This window comes from Coffea eugenioides, chromosome 6 (assembly GCF_003713205.1).
Source record: "Coffea eugenioides isolate CCC68of chromosome 6, Ceug_1.0, whole genome shotgun sequence".
NCBI classification, from domain to species: Eukaryota; Viridiplantae; Streptophyta; class Magnoliopsida; order Gentianales; family Rubiaceae; genus Coffea; species Coffea eugenioides.
The window spans coordinates 31,313,945-31,334,595 of record NC_040040.1 but is presented as its reverse complement, the minus strand read 5'-3'; the positions used below and the strand labels follow the sequence as shown (position 1 = coordinate 31,334,595).

Sequence of the window (20,651 nt, the reverse complement as noted above, 5' to 3'; positions counted from 1 at the left end):
TAACTCTTTATTTTTTATATACTTAGGAGCCAAAGTTCTTTATTAATATATATTCTCAAATTTAAAATACTTTTGACTAAAGTATGGGGTAAATGAGCCGAAATAAATTTGAATAGTATCGTACTCGAGTTTGCTAATCTAAAAATGACACTACTTGAACTTGACCTTGACGAGCTCCCAATAATAAGTCTAACCTAGAGTTGATTGTATTTTTAAAGAGCTCTAGTTTGACTCATATAAGTTCAAGACCAGAGTAATTGTTGACACCTTTCAATCCCATCTCAAATTTAGTGTTAATTGTAATACTCTCTTGAACTATTATCTATTATCTATTATACTCTCTTGAACGGTTAGTTTTAATACTTTAATACCTTATATGTTCAATAAATGATGCATTGTTCAATTAAGTTGAGGATTATTGATGCTTCTATTGTTTTAGTATGAAAAGGTTTTAAATTTTGTAATCTAAAAACATCCTTATCCATCTAGAGCTATTTATGTTTTTAAATTCAAAGATAACTCTTTGAACTCTATTGGTTCTCAGCTAATTAGAGCAACGTCCTACAAGGCGATATTACAACTCTCACTAAATTATGAAAATTGATAAATTAGGGCTACAAATCGAAAGTCAGTTAGTTTGAGGATACAAATTGCAAATAAGCCAAAATTTTCTACTACTAGTATTTAGGGTTCTTTCAGGGTTTATATTCTGTCACCCCAAATCCTGTCTAAAACACACACAAACGACACATCCTCTCCGACAGCATGACTGCTCAGACTCAGGAAGAACTCTTGGCTGCTATCTCGAGCAACAAAAAATTGATGTAATCTTAATCTCTCTTATATCTGTTGATTTATTTTGGTATAAATTCTTACTATCTATAATTTTTTTAAGGAAACTAGTTATCTATTTGCTCCTTCAGTTGCACAAAAATTCATTATTTTTAGTTCAATGTATCTTTTGGCTTATGTATGTGTGTGTGTGTTTCTCCAGAGTGATCAATGAAAGTTGAGGTATAGTTATATTTAGGAGACAAATTTGTGTTAGTATTGGGGGTTAACTGGTCTGTGGTTTCGTATATTTTGATGGAAACTGATCAATTTTGATGAAAGGAATTGAGATATGAACGAGAATGAACACTTTTATATTCAATTAGAATGCAAAGATATAGCCTCTCTTGGTGTTTTGTGGCTACTGATTGAATAGGATGTATACTTCAAATCCAAAAGATGTGTTGAAAATGAAGGCTGGTTAATGAATAATACTGGAGCCAAGTTTTTAAATTGTTTTTTAATAAGTGATTGTAAAAAAGACTATTAGGCAAAAAGGTGCAATCTCTTGAATGGAAATTTTTTTTTTTTTTCAATCTTGTGCATGTGGAACTGCACTTGGAGTTTCCATGACCATGAAACTATTGGCTAAAATGAAATAACCTTTTTGAAAATTGATTATGGAATTGCCATTGGCTTTATAAAGAACCTGTTGATAGCAACTCCTTGTTGTTTCAGGTAGAAATGAAGGAGCTCTTCTAAAGTAACAACTATGTAATTTGGATGACTTTTTGAGAGGAATGCAACTATCCATAATGAACAATTCAGGATGCATTTTCCATGTCCTCCATTGCTCATAGAAGTATGGTACTTGGCAATAATTAGTTGAGAAGGACTTTACTTTTGTTAACGTTGGCTTGCAATTTAGTAATTTAATAACTTTTCAGAGTGACTTATCAAAGGATTTTCCTAATTTTAGCTGTGTAGCACACCATGGTGACATACTGCAGTCACTGACTTCTAAGTACTTTAAGGTTGGTAATTAGTCTAGTCAAGGCTTGCACTTTTTAAGATATTGTTGTCTGCAAGTATCTCGCATGTGCCCAAATGATGCAAAATATCTAATTTATTGATAGGCAATTATGCTTGGTATCACTAAGTCGATTTAGTTCCTGTTCTGCCTTGTGTTTATTGAAATAATTTTTTTTGCTACTAAAGATTTGAAGTGATGGTTCAATACTTCGTTTAATGCATCTCCAACTAGGTGGAAATTACCTGCTACAATGCCTTTAGCAGATGTTACTTTGTGGTTCACTGGCCCATTTGAGCTTTAGAGTTTGTCCCTTGATAGCAGTTTTAGGTTATGTGACTAGGTGAAATGAAAGAATGGGTACTAGATTCATTTCAATTTGTAGATGTAACTTATAAGTGTCAATAACAGACTTCATTCAAGGCTGCATTAAACTCCTTCAAAGTCAACAAACAACTGGATACTTGACCCCTGGAACCCAATTAACAAATTGGTGCCTTTGATGCATTCCTTCCTTCTTCTCTTGTATGGTTTTGATTTTGCGGTATCATGTTGTCAATAGAAATACAAGAGACTGGTCAAGATCTTTTCAATGTGGTTAATCTGCCATTCAAATTCTTTTGTTCCTGTCTTGTTGTTGGCTAAAATCTTACTTCTCCTAGCATTTCCCCTTGTTCATTAAGCTACATCATGCCTAAAACAAAGTCAATTGTTGGCATTTGATTGAATAGCTCTGCAGTATTCCTGACATATTATTTAATGACTATGCTTTTTTACAGCCTGAGGAACCTGTGGTTGAGGACGATGATGATGAGAATGAAGAAGAAGATGATGATGACAAAGATGATGATGATGTTGAAGGTACTTTGCATATTCTGTGTGATATAGAACCTTTTGCACTAACTTTGACCCTTTTGTGGAAACTTGATGCCTTTGTTGTAGTCTCTATATTTTTCAATTTGCTTAGGATGTCCCTAGTATAGACTATTCAATTGGAGAAATACAATTGTTGAAAGATTTTTACTTGTAAAAGTTTTCTCATGAATCTTAACTGTCATGTCCGATTGGTGCAATAAATTTTGTTATTGGTAATAGAATTATTTTCACATTAATGAATGAATTGTTTACAGTGTAAAATGCAGCAACTTCCTGTAAAATTTGCATACGTAAAAGAATATTATTTCTGATTCAAAAGGATATGCTGATTGGCTTGGATCTGCGGTAGGAGATGTTACAACCCCTTGGCTTCACTTCTATTTAACTTCGTTGTAATTGAACATTATCTTTATGATGTAAGAAAAATATGTTTTACCCTTTTATAAGTATGACAAAAGTTAAAATGAGTTCCTCTCCATCCTTCTACTACCTGTCCGTTACTTTAATGGTCATTTTCATTCCTCATTCCCTCCTCTCTCTATTCTTCCTAAATTCAATGTTCACCCAAGTTTCCCACATGGTTTCTCCTACCACCTCTGGCTTTCGTTCCCTACCCTAGTTCTAGCGTCGTCCTTCTCTTAATCTATGTCCTCTCCTTGCTTCTATTATACATTTCTCCTCTTTTTTGGCCCCTTCCGTTTTAATTTTCTAGCGTTGCCCTTCTCTTAATCTCTCTCATCTCTTTGCTCCTATTATGCATTTCTCCTTTCTTTTGGCCCCTTTTATTTTTATTTGCCTTTTGCTTCCTCCTTTATCACTGCTCCAGGCCATTGAATGGTCATTAGTTTAATGGCGACCTAGTACTTCTTCTTCCTCTCTTCCTAGTTGTCCATCAAACCCTGTGACAGTTGCCCATATCAAGCTCTCTCTTTCCCCATTGAATGGTCATTAATTTAATGGCGACCTTGTACTTCTTCTTCCTCTCTTCCCAGTTGTCCATCAAACTCTGTGCCAGTTGCTTATATCAAGCTCTATTTTTCCCCATGACACTTGTTTCTGTTTTAATGATAGTGGTATGTTTTTGCTCATGTTGTTCAAGAAACTATTGATGTAGTCTTGTCGATTTTGTCAGAGTGTTGTTAGTTGTTTTTGTCTACGCTGTCGGAATGTAGATTTCTTTGCTGGCAATGTGGTGTTTATGCTATTTGGAAAGCAAGAGTGATGGATTTCAAGCTTGATTTTGTATGAGAAAGACTTTACTTTTAGTGATTTTAAATCTTGAGTAGTGGTGACATGGTGTTGAGGGGGTTACTAGGCTGTATTATGGTGGTGGAGAGTTTTTATCATTTATTTTTCCTTGGGAGCTTTGTCTAAAATGAGTCTAGACAAGAAGTATGTCATTTCTGTATATCATCCAGGACAAGTAGCTGGGGTGCCCAACAGCAACTGCTGTGCCTATGCTGGTGATTGCCTTAAGCTACTAGGAAGAAGAAAAGAAGATTGAAGAAGTGATAAAGAAAAAAAAATGGAAGAAGAAAAGGGGGATAGAGCAAGTGTGCTAATTTTTGGTTTTGTGGTTGCGAAGGTAATTTGGCTCATTGTCAGATGATTAGCTTTTACCAATTAAAAATTATATTGAGAGTTCAGGGGTGCAAGGGAAAAATCACTTATACAATTGATACTCTTACCCCATCAATTTTAACAGGATGTAATTTCGCAAAACCAGATGGTAAGCATTTGTGATATTGGAAATCTTCATGTTAATGTCATTTTCTTCCATTGATGACATCCAAATTTATTTTCTATTATTCTTTTGCAATACCTTGTCTCAAGTTAATTACTCACGCAGAGTAGAGAAACTTTGATATTGAAACCAACTTTCCTAGCTATATGCATATCAATTAGCTGCAACTTGAGACACTATGTCTTTGTTTCTCCTCTTTCCTTTTTGCCTTTCTGAAATTGTCTCAAGTTTTTATTGGTTTCATATGAAAGATTAAGCTTTTCGAAGCTTCTAACTCACATAGTATACAAATCAATGTAAAAAGTGTGTATCTAGCTCAGACGGATACTACATTTTGATGATTGCACCAACTAGACATCATTCATTTCTTGCAATAATGAGCATAAACACATAATTTTTTCATGTGGCAATTCACTGCTTTGGAAAATAGTTACAATATGTTCTTTATATCTAGAAATTTCTAAAACTATACACTTTATAAATGACATCATACTGCCTGTTGATAGGACAAGAAGATGGTAGTGGAAGATCAAAATAGAGTAGAAGCGAAAAGAAAAGTCGAAAGGCAATGCTAAAGCTTGAGATAAAGGCCATCTCGAGTGTCAGCCGGGTCACTGTTAAGAAGAGCAAGAATGTCAGTTAATTTAGATTATTTATAAATTTTACTGAATAGTTATTTGTAAATGATTACTATTCCAAATTCGGTGACATTTTTCTGAACAGCTATGACGTTTTTTGTGAATATGTGACATTATTTATATTTCAGATTCTATTTGTTATCTCAAAACCAGATGTTTTCAAGAGTCCAACTTCAGACACATATGTTATATTTGGCGAAGCCAAGATTGAAGATTTGAACTCACAATTGCAAACTCAAGCTGCAGAGCAGTTCAAGGCTCGTAATCTCAGCAACGTGATTTCCAAGCCTGAACCATCAAGTGGAGCTTAGGATGATGAAGATGTAGATGAAATTGGTGTAGAACCCAAGGACATAGAACTGGTAATGACTCAAGTAGGTGTTTCAGGGGCAAAGGCTGTTAAAACTCTCAAGGCTGCAGATGGTGATATTGTGACTGCCATTATGGAACTTACAAACTAAGAAGCTCTTCACAGAGTCTCTTAAGACTAATGAGGGTAGAATTTGTATTGTCATGTTTTAGATTGTTGTGGTTTTGTGATTGTAGATGTTTTGCATTGAATTCTTTTTAACTCCTCTCATATGTTTGAGCTTATTTATACGATGGTTTTGAATTTTACCAATATTAGAAAAGTGCCATGCAATTTATGATGATGTAATGGCTGGATGAGAGTGGCTATGGCCTCAGTGTCTAGCTTCTCTTGTATTGGTTATAGGGTTTCAATTTCAATACAATGATGCAGGGAAATAATAGAAAATGCTATGGCAATTAGAGATCCTAAATCTTCTATTGATGCAATGCACTCGTGAGAGTCTTGTAACTAACTGATTGCTGGTGTTCTGAACGACATCATATATACACACACACACACACACGATTCATTTATTTTAAATTGAGGTTGCATATGGATTCTTGTTGTTCTTAGCAACTTTTGAGATAGTGAAATTTGGTATGTGAAGATTTGAGTGAGAATGTATAGGTTTGAAGTTAGTTGGTTGCTTTGTGTTTTGTAGTTTAGTCAGGTACCTGTGGAGGTCTCTAACCTTTTTTTTTTTTTGGTATGGGTGTGTTGCTTCTGCTCTATAGGTGCCAAATATCATAGTCCACTTGAACGTTTTTATTTTGCTTTTTGGAAGGAAAAGGCACCTTGAGACGTTCATGGTAACATTGACACTTTGTCAACCTTTGAGATGTACGAGCTAAACGTTGTCAATGTTTGGATAATTTGAGGTATCTAACACTTATTTTGATGCTGAAGATGGCTATATCCTTTCACAGCCCTGTAATAGGAAGGGAAACACCACCTTGTGCTTCAAAGACGTGTATTGTAAGGGCTAAAAAGATAGCGTGTTTTAATGTATGCAAGACAGGACAATTTTCAATCCTTTTGGGGTTTACAAAACTACCCAAGTCAACTTTGCCTTGGGCTCTTCGCTTGCTTTGTTTTTTCTCCTGGCTTCTTCTATGTTCAGAACTGAGCTTTTTGCTTTGTTGGTCAGTTATGCTTGTGCTTATTTACTTATGTGTTTCATGGTGGCTGTGAGAGTGTGAGGCTGCAGTGAGATGTTGAATGTGGGAGCTTATAGTTGAAGTGGAATTTGGATTTCATGCATCCCAGCACCATGAAGATTGATTGACAACTACTAATCAAGTTTCTCTTCTTGAAGATTGATTGGCAACTATTAATCAAGTTTCGGCTCTAAAAGGTAGGTTCTCTCTTGATTTTCTGGTTAGACTTGGGCTTTTATTTGCACAACGCTGTGGCAGTTTGAGGGTATTAAGACTGTTGTTTCCAAAGATTTAGGGGAGTGTTTTGATACGTTTTTTCTTCTTGTATAAGCCTAGTACTATAATGAATGTGAAACTAACAGAAGCGTCGTTATTTGGAAATGGCTCTAAAGGTAGTAATAACAAGTAGGAAATAAACTGAGACTGATGCTGAATCGCATACTTCAAGTCCTGAAGACTGGAACTATTATAAAGGCACTAGGGATTGAAGAAAGAGCTCTTGACGTGCCGTCATTTATTAATAATGAGAAAATCCTGCCAACGTTTCCTTCCTTCAAAGAGTGCATAATTTTGGAAGTCATAGTGAGCAACATAGGACTCACTAGGCACAAAATATACTCCTGTGTACTGTGACTTATCTTTATCTGTATTCCTAATAACAAAAAAAATGAATGTGTTACTGAAATATTTGGATGCCCGAGCCACCAGAAACTAAATTTGGCCGTGCTTGGTGCAAGAACACTCTAAATATATTTTAAACAGCAAAACATGTTGTAGCTTTGCAAATAATGAAAGGACCTCAGACAAGCTAATAATACATGAGAATTGATTTGTCAGTTCTGAATAAGATGCCGAATGGGGACGAAAAATAATAAAAAAAGCCGCTACTCTGAGCAAGAAATGAAAGGATCCTAGGCAAGCTCCAAACATATCAGAACTAGCTTGTCAGTTGCCAATAAGATGACAAAAACCGAAAGGCATAGAAAACAAGAGAAAATAACAACAGGCCGAACGGTGAATATTCCAGAGAAATAAAGCATAAATTGAAGAGCAGTTGTAAAGAACTCAATAATCTTTATAGCACAAATTTGAACACATCACTCAATTGTTAAGCACTCCCTTTGTTACAAGGAAATCAGCTTTGTTCGACAAGTGAATGAACATTATGGTGAAAAAGAATATCTGAAAAAACTAAACAGAAACTCAACTAACGGAGCTTATTATTCAAAAGGCCAATTAGAATACTCTGTATAGTGATAATCCTGATGATTGGGTACTGCCACGGAGCTCGTTTCAGCTGTCCCATTACGTCGACGCTGTGAGTGAGATGAGCCAAAAGGCCACAAGAAGGACCATGGCCTACGTCTTTCTGGATTCTCACTTCTGCCTTCCCTTCCACTAAACCTCCTACTGCTGCTTCGGTTTTGTCCTCTAGAGTTCTGATTTCTCTGCTCTGATGTTAGCTCTTGCCGACAAACAGGGCATGAACTGCGTTGTTCTAGCCATGGGACAATGCAATCTGAGTGATACAAATGTTTGCAAGGTAACTTTCTAGCATGAGAGCCTAACTCAAATTTCTCTTTGCAAACGGGACAATGAGAATCAGAGCGAACATCCTTCTTGGAAATCTTGACGGTAGGAAGGGCATCTATGCAGGATCTTGAAGCTGGAGGAGGCACACGTTGATCACTGCTTGTAAGGTGCTCAAAGAACTCTTCCACTCCTGGGCCAACGAAATAATCACCACCATTTTCTTGCCTGAACCCCAAAGCATCATTAAGGAACTCTACAAGTCCACCATTGCCTGGCAACCTAACGGGCATGTCGCCACTAAAAATCAGCAATGGATTCCAAATACTACCATGGTCAGTTCCCCAATCTGTTCGCCCTCTATTATTGCCTCTAACTGATGTTTGCTGCCTCAAAAAATTTGATACAGCTTCGATAAATCTTGGCCTGTGATTTTGATCTTCCAAGTTCATAGTCAGAATCTCATCAAGCTCTTGAATAAAGCCTCCAAAACAATTCGAGCAAACTGCATTTTGTCTTCGAATTTCAACAGGCTGCCTACAAGTATAACACCAGTGGGTGTTTCTGTCACTTGACATCTCTCCGTCTCCCAAGCTCCTAACTCCACCCACTTATGCTACTAAAATTCCCCTTCTCTGACTAATAAGCCAACATAATCCCTATTGAAAATACAAAAGCATCTATTAGAACTCTTATTGTAATCATTACAAAAATTGTTTTTTTTTTTTTGGGCATTCAATCAATAAAAAGTTAGTAAGATCCATTGTAGCCAGAGTGCCACAAGTATAGTTTTTCACATTTTGCAGTCAAATAATCCAATCAAAGCTAAATGCAAAAATCTCAATGCCCAGAAAAGAATGGTCAACTAAGCGAAAGGATAATCCAACTTCATGTAAATCATATCAAAGAAACAAGAACCCAGATTTATAAATTTACTCACTAATGCTGCCTTGATTTCATACTATCAGATCTTACTTCCAATATAACCCATAGAGAGAAGATAAAAAAATCCAAAGCTACTGACTACTTTGTGAAGAAACAGACTACACAAGCAAGCTTCCAAAACACAACCAAGAAAACAGATTCAGTAAGAAAGACTAAAAATAAGGATGAATAAAAAATAGAAACAACTTTTTTCATCGACAATGATCAGAATTTCAATAAGTGGAGCCATAAAAACCAAATCAACCAAATAATCAGCATCCCATTTCACCAATTGAAGGAAATGCACTAATCAACAAGTCAAATTCATCAGAATAAGCACATCAAGAAAGGAGAAAAAGATAAAAGAACAAAAAAGATATAAAAAAAAGGATGGCACCGTATTAAAAAAGCTAAATGCTAGAGGAAGGTGCTGGAGAAGCGTCATACCTCTGATCCAATGGCTCAAATGGCACGAAAACAAAAAACCCACAAACAAAATTCTTGTAATTGTAGAGGAAGAGTGAGTGAGTGAGTGAGTGTGTGTGGTGTGTGAGAGAGAAAGAGAGAAAGTGAGTGAGGTGTCAGACTAAGGAGTAAGGAGGAGTGCGAGTGCAACAGTGTCATAATGTGGCGTTGGTTAAAATACGAGAGTGGTGAGAGGTGCAATATAACAATGTTGCATGCTGTCCCTTGTCTGTCAGCTTGCTCTAGCATCGTATGGGAAATGGAATCAAGGGAGGCCGGGTAGGATTGGGCAGCACGTGACTCATTATTCATGTCATGGGCTACTCTTTTTGAGTCCTTATCAATTCTGCAATCCATCTATCTTTATCCTTCCCTGTCCAAATTAATTAGCACATAATTTCCCTCAAGGCCAAGGAGAAAAAATTAGGGTTTTTTTTGTTAGTTATTTCTTACTATTTCTTTTTGGTGTGAATTGCATTAGTGTCTCTCTCTATGTTAGGTTAGAGCTTATCAGAACTACTAAAAAAATTCACAATTGAAAGGTCAAAGGGGCATTCTATGAAATACTTATATGTCAAATCCAAAAAAATTATACAATTTTTTTGAGCTCCAATGATAACACTAATAACACAAAAAAGATTATGATAACACTAATAATACAAAAATATATGTGGAAGATAAGAAAACAAATTACTCAAATAATATAACACAGTAACTAGAATAACGAAGAATATTTTCTGAACTATCAAAATCCTAACAAAATGCTCGAACAGATACTCTGTTTGTAACTTAACAAATTTGAATTATAAAAAACTATCACACAAATAATTACCCAATAAAATATCAATTATTAAATAAAAAAATTACTAAAATTTGACTCTAATAAAATTACTAAATAATTAAATAAGAAACTTCTAGAAACTTGGTTTATTTTACCAATAGTTTCCAAAGAAATAACCTTGGACTATAACTTCCACATACACTTCTATTTCGGAATTTGTCATGGGAACAGAAGAGAAAGAAAAAAAATAGAAAAAGGAAAAGTAATGAACAAATAAAATTATCTAAAATGCTGACGGTGCTTTTTTTCTTCCTGCCTCCCCCCTCCCCTCCCCACACAGCCCCAGCGCCCCCCCCCCCCCTCCACCTCATTTTCAGTATTTTGTCACAATGCACCTCGAATTAGGAGCCTTGTTGTTACGGTAGTGATAGCTAGTATAGCATATGTTATAGATGCTAGTATAACATATGTACACACTAATATAGAAGATGTGGACACTATAAACAAAAAAAAAAACAAATATTCTCTCTCCTTAAATTTTGTGTGCAAAAATTTGTTATGTTTTTAGACGTTATTATGTTAGGCTTTGTTTGTAGTGCATTTTTCTAGAATTTTTGTAGGAAAATTACTGTAGCGATTTAATATATTTGAAATAAAAAAAATGATTGAAAAATGTGTTCACGGAAAACGTAAGAATTTTTCTTTAAAAAATTGCTTTCCAAACAAAGCCTTAGTATTTACATTTATTATTTTAGTACCTACATCTATTATGCCACTATCTACACTGTACCGTAGAGGCTCTTGGTCACAATGCGGTTAATCACAAAAACTTCCCCTAAGGTATAGTTATTTTAGCATTTTATTCCCTAACATTATTTTTTTCTCACTTTATCTCTTAAATTTCTAGTCAACTTTCTTATTTATACCCCTAAGAGTTAACTACAATAAATTCCCTTAATATATAGCTTGTTGTGCACTTTATCCCCTAATATCATTTTTTCTCAATTTGTTTGTTTATTACTAAAAATACACTAATATTTGGTAACATCCAAGACAAATAATATCTAAAAAATTAATATTCCTTACATAATAATGAAAAATAATATTTTATAGATATGGTCCTAGTTAAATTTCATTCCATAATTCACTTTTTTTGGATTGATAAGAATACCTTACTAATTTGACATAATAATGGAAAAAAATTGTTATTAAAATATTAAAATATGAAATATATTTAAATGTCTAAAATGGCTGAGAAATTGTCAATTTTTTTTTTCACAAATGTACATGTGGTTAAATTTTTCTTTCAATAGCTAGATATTTCTTTATATAGGAGTATACATTCTTTTGTTGGTAACACTGAAAAAAAAAAGAGACACATGGTTAATTTGGATTTCAAAGTTTATAGGCTTGTTTTTTTAATATACCATACTTAGAAGCTACTAAAATTTATTTGGATTGCTAAATTATTCTTAAAAAAAAATTTCTTACATCATAAACACATTTATCATTTTTTTTATTTTTTCAAGTACATTTTATCTCACAAAAATCAACTTGTAAAAAGTGCTATTATTCTAAAAAAAAATTCAAATAATAGTCAATCCAAGCAAACCCAACCTACAGACCTTGAATAATTTTTTTTATAGTTTAATTTTGCACTAATAATTTTTTACCCTTATGACATGAAATGAGCGAGATATTTTTCTTCTATCTAAAAAAACTATAATTATAGGAACAAAATCTAACAAGATCTATATCCATGAATATATATAATAATTTTCATTATTGGGTTAGGGATTTTTATTTTTTTAAATATTATTTTCTTGAATGGTACAAAAAAAATTGGAGTTGACTAATGGTTTTAGGGACAAACAGACAAATAAAAAAATGATATTGGAGGGTAAAATGCAAAATGTGGCATACCTTAAGAGGATTTATTATAATTATCCCTTAGAGATATCAATGTCTTTTTGACATTTTTGTTACCCAACATTAGAGTTGACTTACGGTTTAAGGGGTGAAGTGAGAAAAAATAGCATTAAGGGGTAAAAATGCAAAAACTGATTAAAGGGAATTTTTATAATTAACCCTTGCGGGTATTTTGTTTCGTAATATCAAGAAGTAGGCATGGCCACGGTTCCAGAACCGCCGGTTCTGGTTCCAGAACCGCCGGTTCTAGTTCTTCAAAGAGGTAGAACCAGAACCGCACCATATAAGATGGTTCTGGTTCTGGTTCCAGAACCGGCGGTTCTGGTTCTTCAAAGAGGTAGAACCAGAACCGCATAGTTCTGATTTCGATTCCTTATGGTTCCGGTTCCGGTTCCGTATGGTTGTTTCTTTCTTCCGTTGAGAGCCCCCGAGAGCAAAAATTGAAGAAGCTCCATTTTTTTCTTCGAATACAAGCTTTTTCTTTGGAGCCCTTCTTTGCAATTTTTTCCTCTTGGATCCGTTGAGAGCTTGGTCAAAAGGTTGTGGTGGATCATGATGATCATCATGATGTCTCTACTTTTATTATTTTTTATATTAATTATTTTTAATTTTTTTTAACGGTTCTGGAACCGGCGGTTCTGGTTCTGGTTCTATTTTTTAGAGAACCAGAACCGGAACCTTTATCCAAGGTTCTACTACGGTTCTGGTTCCACGGTTCTGGTTCCGGTTCTGGTCCGGTTCCAAACGGTCCGGTCCGGTCCGGTTCCCGGTTCCAAATGGAACCATGGCCATGCCTATCAAGAAGGCTTCCAATGCTTCAGAGATATAACAAAGGGGAAAGAAGATTGCTTCGATAAATTTTTTATTTGTGTCTTAGATCTATAGTAAGAGCTTGCAAGTTACACATTTTCACATTTTCAAATAAGCAATTTAACACCAATAAGAAAAGAATACGGTACTGATACGGTGGCTCCCGCCAAGTTCTAGGCAGAACACCCAAGATTCAAACGTTGATACAACTGATACAGTAGCTCCTGCCAGATTTCAGGCGTAGCACTTAGTCCCATTCAATATTTCACTTGCACCAGTCCAGCAGCAGCATTTCCGAGTCCGTTGACACTCCGTCAACGTTTGAAATGTAGTAACAATATCCGCAGATCATCACTTTACACCAATTTTTGTCCACCGATCAACCCGCTACTGGGCCCGAAATCCAAAAATAATAGTAGAGGTAATACTTGAATATACTAGTTTCAGAGGATACATCCAGTGGAATAAACAATAAATAATAGGGAAAATGATCGGTTTCATCCTTCACATTTCACAAAAATATTCTTTTTGTCCCTCACTTTTAAAATAAAGCAATTTCGTCCTTGACATTCAAAAACTAAAATTATTACATCCCTGAACCCAAATTTCAATCTGAATCAAACCACCAATCAACCTGATTACAAATTTTGGGGGTGTAATTGGTAGATCACTTGATTAACTCAACTTGATATTCATGTAAAATTTAATGAACCTAAAAAAAAAATAAAAAATAATAATATAAAAAAGAAAAATTAATCTTTTCTACATTATCATTGTATATACTGACGGTTTTATGTACCGCCATATCATTTTAATTTAAATTTAAATACCAAATTTTATATTTATGATACACATCTAGATTCCCAAGCGGATATACTAACGGTGCATGAAAAGATTTATAAAAAAAAAAAACTCTACTATTCCAAGACAAAGAATGGTCTTTTATGTTATAATTTTTATTTTTTTGGTTTAATAAATGTCATGTGAATACAATGAAGTTGACCGAATGATCTATGAATTCTATTTTCGAAATTTATTACTGGGTTATTGGATGGTTTGATTCAGATTGAAAATTAGATTCAGGGATGTAATAGTTTTAATTTTTAAATGTCAGGGACGAATTTGCTTCATTTTAAAAGTGAGGGACGAAAAGAATATTTTTGCGAAATGTGAGGGATGAAACAGGTCATTTTCCCTAAATAATAAACAATCCCCATCGTTCATCAACCTCCTCGACCAAACTCTTGCTGGTTCAATTCGACAAACTAGCCGATGGAGTTTGGGATTCCAATCCAATCACGATTATCAATTCACATGTGTATCAAGTCATGCACATGTATATCAATTCACTTGTAAACGGGATAACAAGAGTTCAATCAAGTTAGGTCGAGCATGATAAAGTACACACTCGGCTAATCAATATCAAGTCAAGATATCTAGCAATTTCAGACAACAAGTCACATTTCGATCAACAAATCACATGAAGCATCAATCAAGTAAATCACATGGTTCTAACATGCAATTGGAACACTCACTAATTGTTCATAATCTTTCCACTTCAAACCCTGGTTTATCCTTTTGGACACTCTCGAGTCCTGTGGTCAAATAATACATCAAGAGTCTAGCAACTCAAAATGAATAGAAATAAGAAACTTGGAGTTTCAAACTTCATATAGAAGACACATCAATTTGCCAGTTTTACCCCCAATATAACTTCCAAAATTGTTCAAATGTCGGGGGAAAACCACGTATATGATTGATCAAAATCTCAAGCAAAATGTGAAGTAAAAGTAGGTTAATTCTAGTCACGAATTTTGAAGAAAACGAGGCAAAACTCTTGAGGTTCAAAGCTGGAAATTTCGAACAATAAAACATTTTAAAGCTAATCATTTTCTTCCTCGTAAACTTCTTTGTTTTAGATCAAATCCAACATACATGTGAAGATCAAAATCTTGTCAAGTGTCTTGAGCCATAATGTATCAAAATCACCATACAAATTTTAGCAATAAAGCTGAAATTTCCAACTATCAAACGTTTTGGGGCAAACATCATTTCCTCCTCTTAAATCGCTTTGTTTTGGCTCAAATTCAACCTATATGTGAAAATCAAGGGTTTCTCAAGTAACTCGAGCAAAGGTAGATCACAATCAACCCAAACCTAAAACTCAAAAGCTCCCTATCTCACTTGACCAACCAAGAAAAACTTTCCAACAACTTGCCCCAAGTTTTCTATAATTAAACCTTCAACTACCACCCCTATTTCCATGGTAAATCCACTATCAATCAAGATAACATGTCATAGGGTGTATGGTACATACTTTTGGCAAGAAATCCATCAAAATTTCACATATATAAAACTTTAACCTAAGTTAAAGCTAGTATACACCAAAGCTGAAAAATTCACAACATACCATGAAAAACATGCAGGCCTCCATAAAATTCTTCATTTTCATCAAAATTGCATATATATGAAACTCTAAACTAAGCTAAATAGATTATATACCAAAGTTGGAATTTTTGAAACAGAACTTGAAAACCATAAAATCCTCATACAAGTCCTTCCTTTAACTTCTATTACCTCATACATCAACTAAACTGAAAAAGAAAGGAAGAAATCTAGGAGTTCTAGCAAAGTTCACCTCCTTACCTCCAAACCCAAAGATGGCAAGCAAATCAAGAGGGTTGTAAAGGCTTTCTTCCTCCAAGAACTTCTCCAAAAAATTCCTTCCAAACTTGATTCAAGGTTTGTTGGAATAGATTTGGATTTTCTTTTGTTTTCTCTCACTAATCAAGTAAGAAATCAAAGCTTGATCTTGGAGTTTTTTCACTCCCTTTCTCTCTCAAAAGTTCGGCCACCCAAGCTCAAAAGAAGGAGAAATGGTGATTGAAATGGAAGCTTGGGTTGGATAAATTTTAAGCTTAATCTTGGTCAAGGTCTTGCTCAAACTTGGTTAGCTAGTTAACAAATTTCAAGAAAAGAAGAAATGTCTATCCAATTATCTTACTAATTATCCAAGTAATATCTATCCAAATCACATTTCTCTTCTTCCAATTAACTCTTAACACACTACAAGAAAATTGTTCATCAGTGACAACACAAAGTCATCACAGAACATACAAATATCGTCACAAATACCTTTTATTGACGACTTTTTGATCGTCACAAAGTCGTCACTAAATCCCCGTCGGTAAAAGTAAACAGTGACGACCTAAAATTTCGTCACTAAATAGTTCTCATTAGTGACGACTTTAAGTAGAGCATTTTTGACAAAAAATCAAGTCGTCAATAAAACACTTCCGGATTGTTGTCACTAATGACAACTATTTAGTGACGACCTGAAGTCGTCACTAAATAGTTGTCATTAGTGACAACAATCCGGAAGTGTTTTATTGACGACTTGACCTTTTGTCAAAAATGCTCTACTTAAAGTCGTCACTAAAAAGCACCGAAAGCCATTGTATATAACTATTTTACTGATAACAATTGTCGTCACAAATGTAGCTTAGATTTAGTGACAGTCTCTGTTGTGACAAGGAGTTTTTATTTTCTATTTTGTGACAACTTTTTTTTGTCATTAGATAATTTCTCAATAGCTTAATAGTCATAATTTGGCCTGTAATCATTGCTAAATCATTGATTTTAAACAAACCATACAAATAAACATGAACGATTGATAACCAAAAGTATTTGCATTAGATTACATGGTAATAATATAGCATTCTCAAATGCCAAATTCAAGTGTACATTACCCAACTAATGCCTACAAAAATAACATTTGTCCAAAATATCACTTGTACATAAGGTACAAGTACAAAAGCAATCACAGTTTAAGAAATTGAAAAACATCTAAATGAACCACTCCATGAGCAAAAGGCAATTTTGTCTTCAACGTTCTTCAACCATAACCATAGATATCTTCCAAAAGCTAGTATGAATAGCATTTATCTGTCATAAAAGAGTAAAAGAAGTAGGTAAGGGGAGGAGTACAATAATAAAGAACAAGTAATGAGACTTAGATTATTAAGACAAAAATTACAATTCATTAAGAACCTCATATAATTTGGGCCCACATATTACAACACCAGCAAGAAATTAGAAATCACAGTCCAATCTATACAAATACAACACTGCATAAGCTCAACTAAAGAGCTCTCTAAAACAGTTTTTTTTTATTTTCTTTTTTCTTCTTTAAATAGCTCAACTTATTGAACAATTAAATTGGACTCCCACAGTAATTATTGTTTAATCTTTATGCTTTTGGTTGTTTATATATTAAAACACAGAAAGCAACTTATTGTACGAGGTGTGAATACAGGAGATACTAGCCCTCTTTGATTTTAGGAGTTTATGCTTCATAAATCATGAAAGAAACGATGCCTCTGTAGGATTAAACTGTGCAAAGAGAATGAGTTATTTGCCTCACAATGTGAAAGTGAAGACCATCTAAACAGGTGAAACCAATCAAAGTTCACAAACGCCCCCTTTGCATTATATTCATTTCTTTCAAGTCACTACATAGGCAAAAAGAAGATTGCTATCCATGCATGGTCTGTCGCTTGTACTTGGAAATAATATACTATTGCAGATGAACAATCAGATTTTTACCTCTCTATTGATAAACTAACAGCACTATATACATGATACCTAGATATTTTCTAAAGAATAAGTTCAGATAACAATGATGCATAACATCAGCACCAAAAAATGTTATTACACAACCATCAGCCCCATAATCATAACAATAAACTACACAACCATAACAAAAAATAGTCCACAATGATGGATAACATCAACCCCAAAAAATGTTATTACTAGCTATTACCAAAAAACAGTCCACAATGACCACAAGTTACCAAAAATTACACATCAGCCATAACCATAACCATAAACTACACAATCATAACAAAAAACAGTCCATAATGATGCATAACATCAGCCCCAAAAAATGCTATTACCAGCTATTACCAAAAAACAGTCCACAGTGACCACAAGTTACCAAAAACTACAGATCAGCCATAACCATAACCATAAACTACACAACTATAACAAAAAATAGTCCACAATAATGCATAACATCAGCCCCAAAAAATGCTATTACCAAAAAACAGTCCACAGTGACCACAAGTTACCCAAAAACAGGTCACATCAGCCCCAAAAAATGCTATTATCAAAAACAGTCCACAATGATGCATAACATCAGCCCCAAAATCAATAAGTTAAAGGATCAGAATAGCAACAGTTCACATTAGTATTGTAATTCAATTATTCGTATGAGAAGGATGCATTACCAGCTATTACTCCCAGATGCATTTCCATTGCCTTGGTTCTTGGACTGCAATTCTGCTCGTAAAGCCTTAAGGAGTTCCTGCATTTCAAGCTGCTGGTTTTGCATTTCAGCTTGTTGATTCTCAAGCCTTTGCATCAGCTGCTGTTGAGATTGGACTTGAACTTCCAATTCAACTGATCGTTTCTCAGCTTGTTCTGCCCTTTTCTTGAATTCTTCTATCTCTGCAAGTTTTTGTGTAATTAAACTAGCCTTGGAGGGGCCACGACCACGTACATATCCAGTTATCCCAGTCACCTCAATACAGATGTCTTCTTCGGTTCGATTTACACCACTAGATTGAGCTTCTAGCTGTAAGTCCTTCATTTTGCTCTACAATCACAGGTTTGCTATTATTGATATATGCATAAGAGACATCAAGCATTGGTATTAAGTTGAAAGTGATATTTTTCCTACCAGTTTTTCAGCTGATGTCTCATCAACCATAGCATTCTTCTTTCGACAAAAATGTGTCATGTCATAAAGTTCAATTGGTCCAACTGTCCTTCCCTCCTTAGCTTCCTATTAGCAAAACAGGTTAAATAACCCAACCACACATCATAAATGAACTACTTTACACGTTTACTGACCCGGTCATCCTTATGACGTAAAAATGATTTTGTTCCAGCTGTATGGGCAGTTTGCTGCTTTGATCTGTTCAGCTTATTTCTCTCACTTAAGGCCTACAATTGTCAATTCTATCTCAGATCTAGATAAAAAAGAGACATTGGCAAAGTATATAGCAAATTAACAAGTATGTGCTACACATACCTTGAATTCTGGACTACAATAGTAATCGCAAAGGTAAATCCAATCTGATTCTTCCACATATTCTGGTCGACGTGCAAGAGCTTCCTCCTTAGAGCCACATTTTTTGAATAGCATGTGAAAATTATAACGTCGACTTCTATACTGTGAATTTAATTGCTTAATTAAAGCTGGTTTCACATGCTCTCCTCCATCATAAGTGAAACTATTCTGAATTAAAAATAGAAGGACATATCAAAATCAGAAAAAATTAATGGACTAATTTAAATTGCATCTAGAAAACCAAAAAAAATACTATGATAGCAGATTCTTACATTAGTAATTCTTAGCAGTTGATCTCTATCATCTTTAGGAAGCTTGCCCCATTTAGGTGCTTTCCACTTGCCATACTTTCGAATAACGCAGCTTGCCTCTGAAATGTATCGTTGAGCACCTTCTCCAACTAGTCTTCCACTTATTTCAGAAACAGTAATGTTCACCTTTTTTCCAGCTTTCTTTTCATTTGATAGTGCAATATTACGCGTATATCCTCTTTTTCTTTTTAACGTCACTTGGTCTAGTAGATACAAAGTAAACAAGACCATAAGTGCTAACAATAGCAGCCATGGCAGTAATTAGTTAATTAGAGTAGAATTACACGTAAAACTGACATACCTGAACCGTTTGACTCAAGGTCTTGCATACTTCCAGTTTCATTGCTTTCACAACCAATAGCTTGATTAGATCCAACATGCTGTGAAGTAGGAGTTCCATCAGTTTGCATCCCAGCAGCTTCTTGTGATGTCATTCCATTGCCTGAAGATTTTTCAGCAATCTGTCTACTCTCAGCTTGTATACCTGAATTTCTTGTAGCATTTTCTCTAGCAGAGGATGCACTAGGAATCTATAATCCAGCAATTTAAGCCACCATTATACAGCGACATGTAAAAGCTGAATCAATTGCTTTGTCATAAACCAGTTTATCTAAATGGCAGATTGAAAAAAATAATAACTAACCTCAGATTCATCAAATAGACGGATCCTAGAAGACTTTTTTGTTAATACAGGTTCAGTGACATTGCTTGTCTTGGGAATTGCACTATTTTTTGGTTCACTAGCTTGCTACAATAACATAAGAATGCGCTTATCAATAGTAACTAGTTTAGGATGATAATTGCTAGTTTAGGAAAAAAGAAAATATCCGGAAATGACTCTTGTTTCTTTACCTGGCAGCTTACATTTTCTTCAGTTTGCTCCACAATTCCTCGCCCAGCATCCCGACTTTGTCGTAAAGTAAATTTTCCCTTTTTCCCCGGTCCAGCCATCTATCTACATAATCATATAACGCAAGCACCACCAAAATCGTAAACAACACAAGCAGCCATGACAACATATCATAAACTACAGAAAAAATACAAGAAAAAATTTGATTAAGAAATTCAATGAACAACATTGTTTAATCTGATTCATAGTCATTGATTTGTACAAATTGTTCATTTTCATCCTCAGAATTGAATTGTTGCTCAATTTCCTCATCATTATCAATAAAATTGTCATCCAATTGCCTTGCACGG

The 20,651-nt window shown here is 34.6% G+C and overlaps 1 protein-coding gene and 1 pseudogene across 1 annotated transcript; one reads left to right on the top strand and one right to left on the bottom strand.

Moving 5' to 3' along the window:
- Positions 1-734: 734 nt before the first annotated feature.
- On the top strand, positions 735-5,794 carry LOC113776035 (annotated as a pseudogene).
- A 1,817-nt stretch (positions 5,795-7,611) lies between these two features.
- On the bottom strand, positions 7,612-9,646 carry LOC113775526 (probable E3 ubiquitin-protein ligase RHC1A). Its single transcript, XM_027320446.1, has 2 exons — positions 9,470-9,646; positions 7,612-8,757 (listed from the first exon to the last, which is right to left on the bottom strand). Exon 2 carries the CDS (start codon positions 8,674-8,676, stop codon positions 7,789-7,791), a length of 888 nt encoding a protein of 295 aa, XP_027176247.1. The 5' UTR covers positions 8,677-8,757; positions 9,470-9,646; the 3' UTR covers positions 7,612-7,788.
- Positions 9,647-20,651: the final 11,005 nt, after the last annotated feature.

Excerpts from the sequence above, each read along its gene's own strand:
- LOC113775526 (XM_027320446.1), bottom strand. The coding sequence starts at position 8,676 with ATGTCAAGTGACAGAAACACCCACTGGTGTTATACTTGTAGGCAGCCT.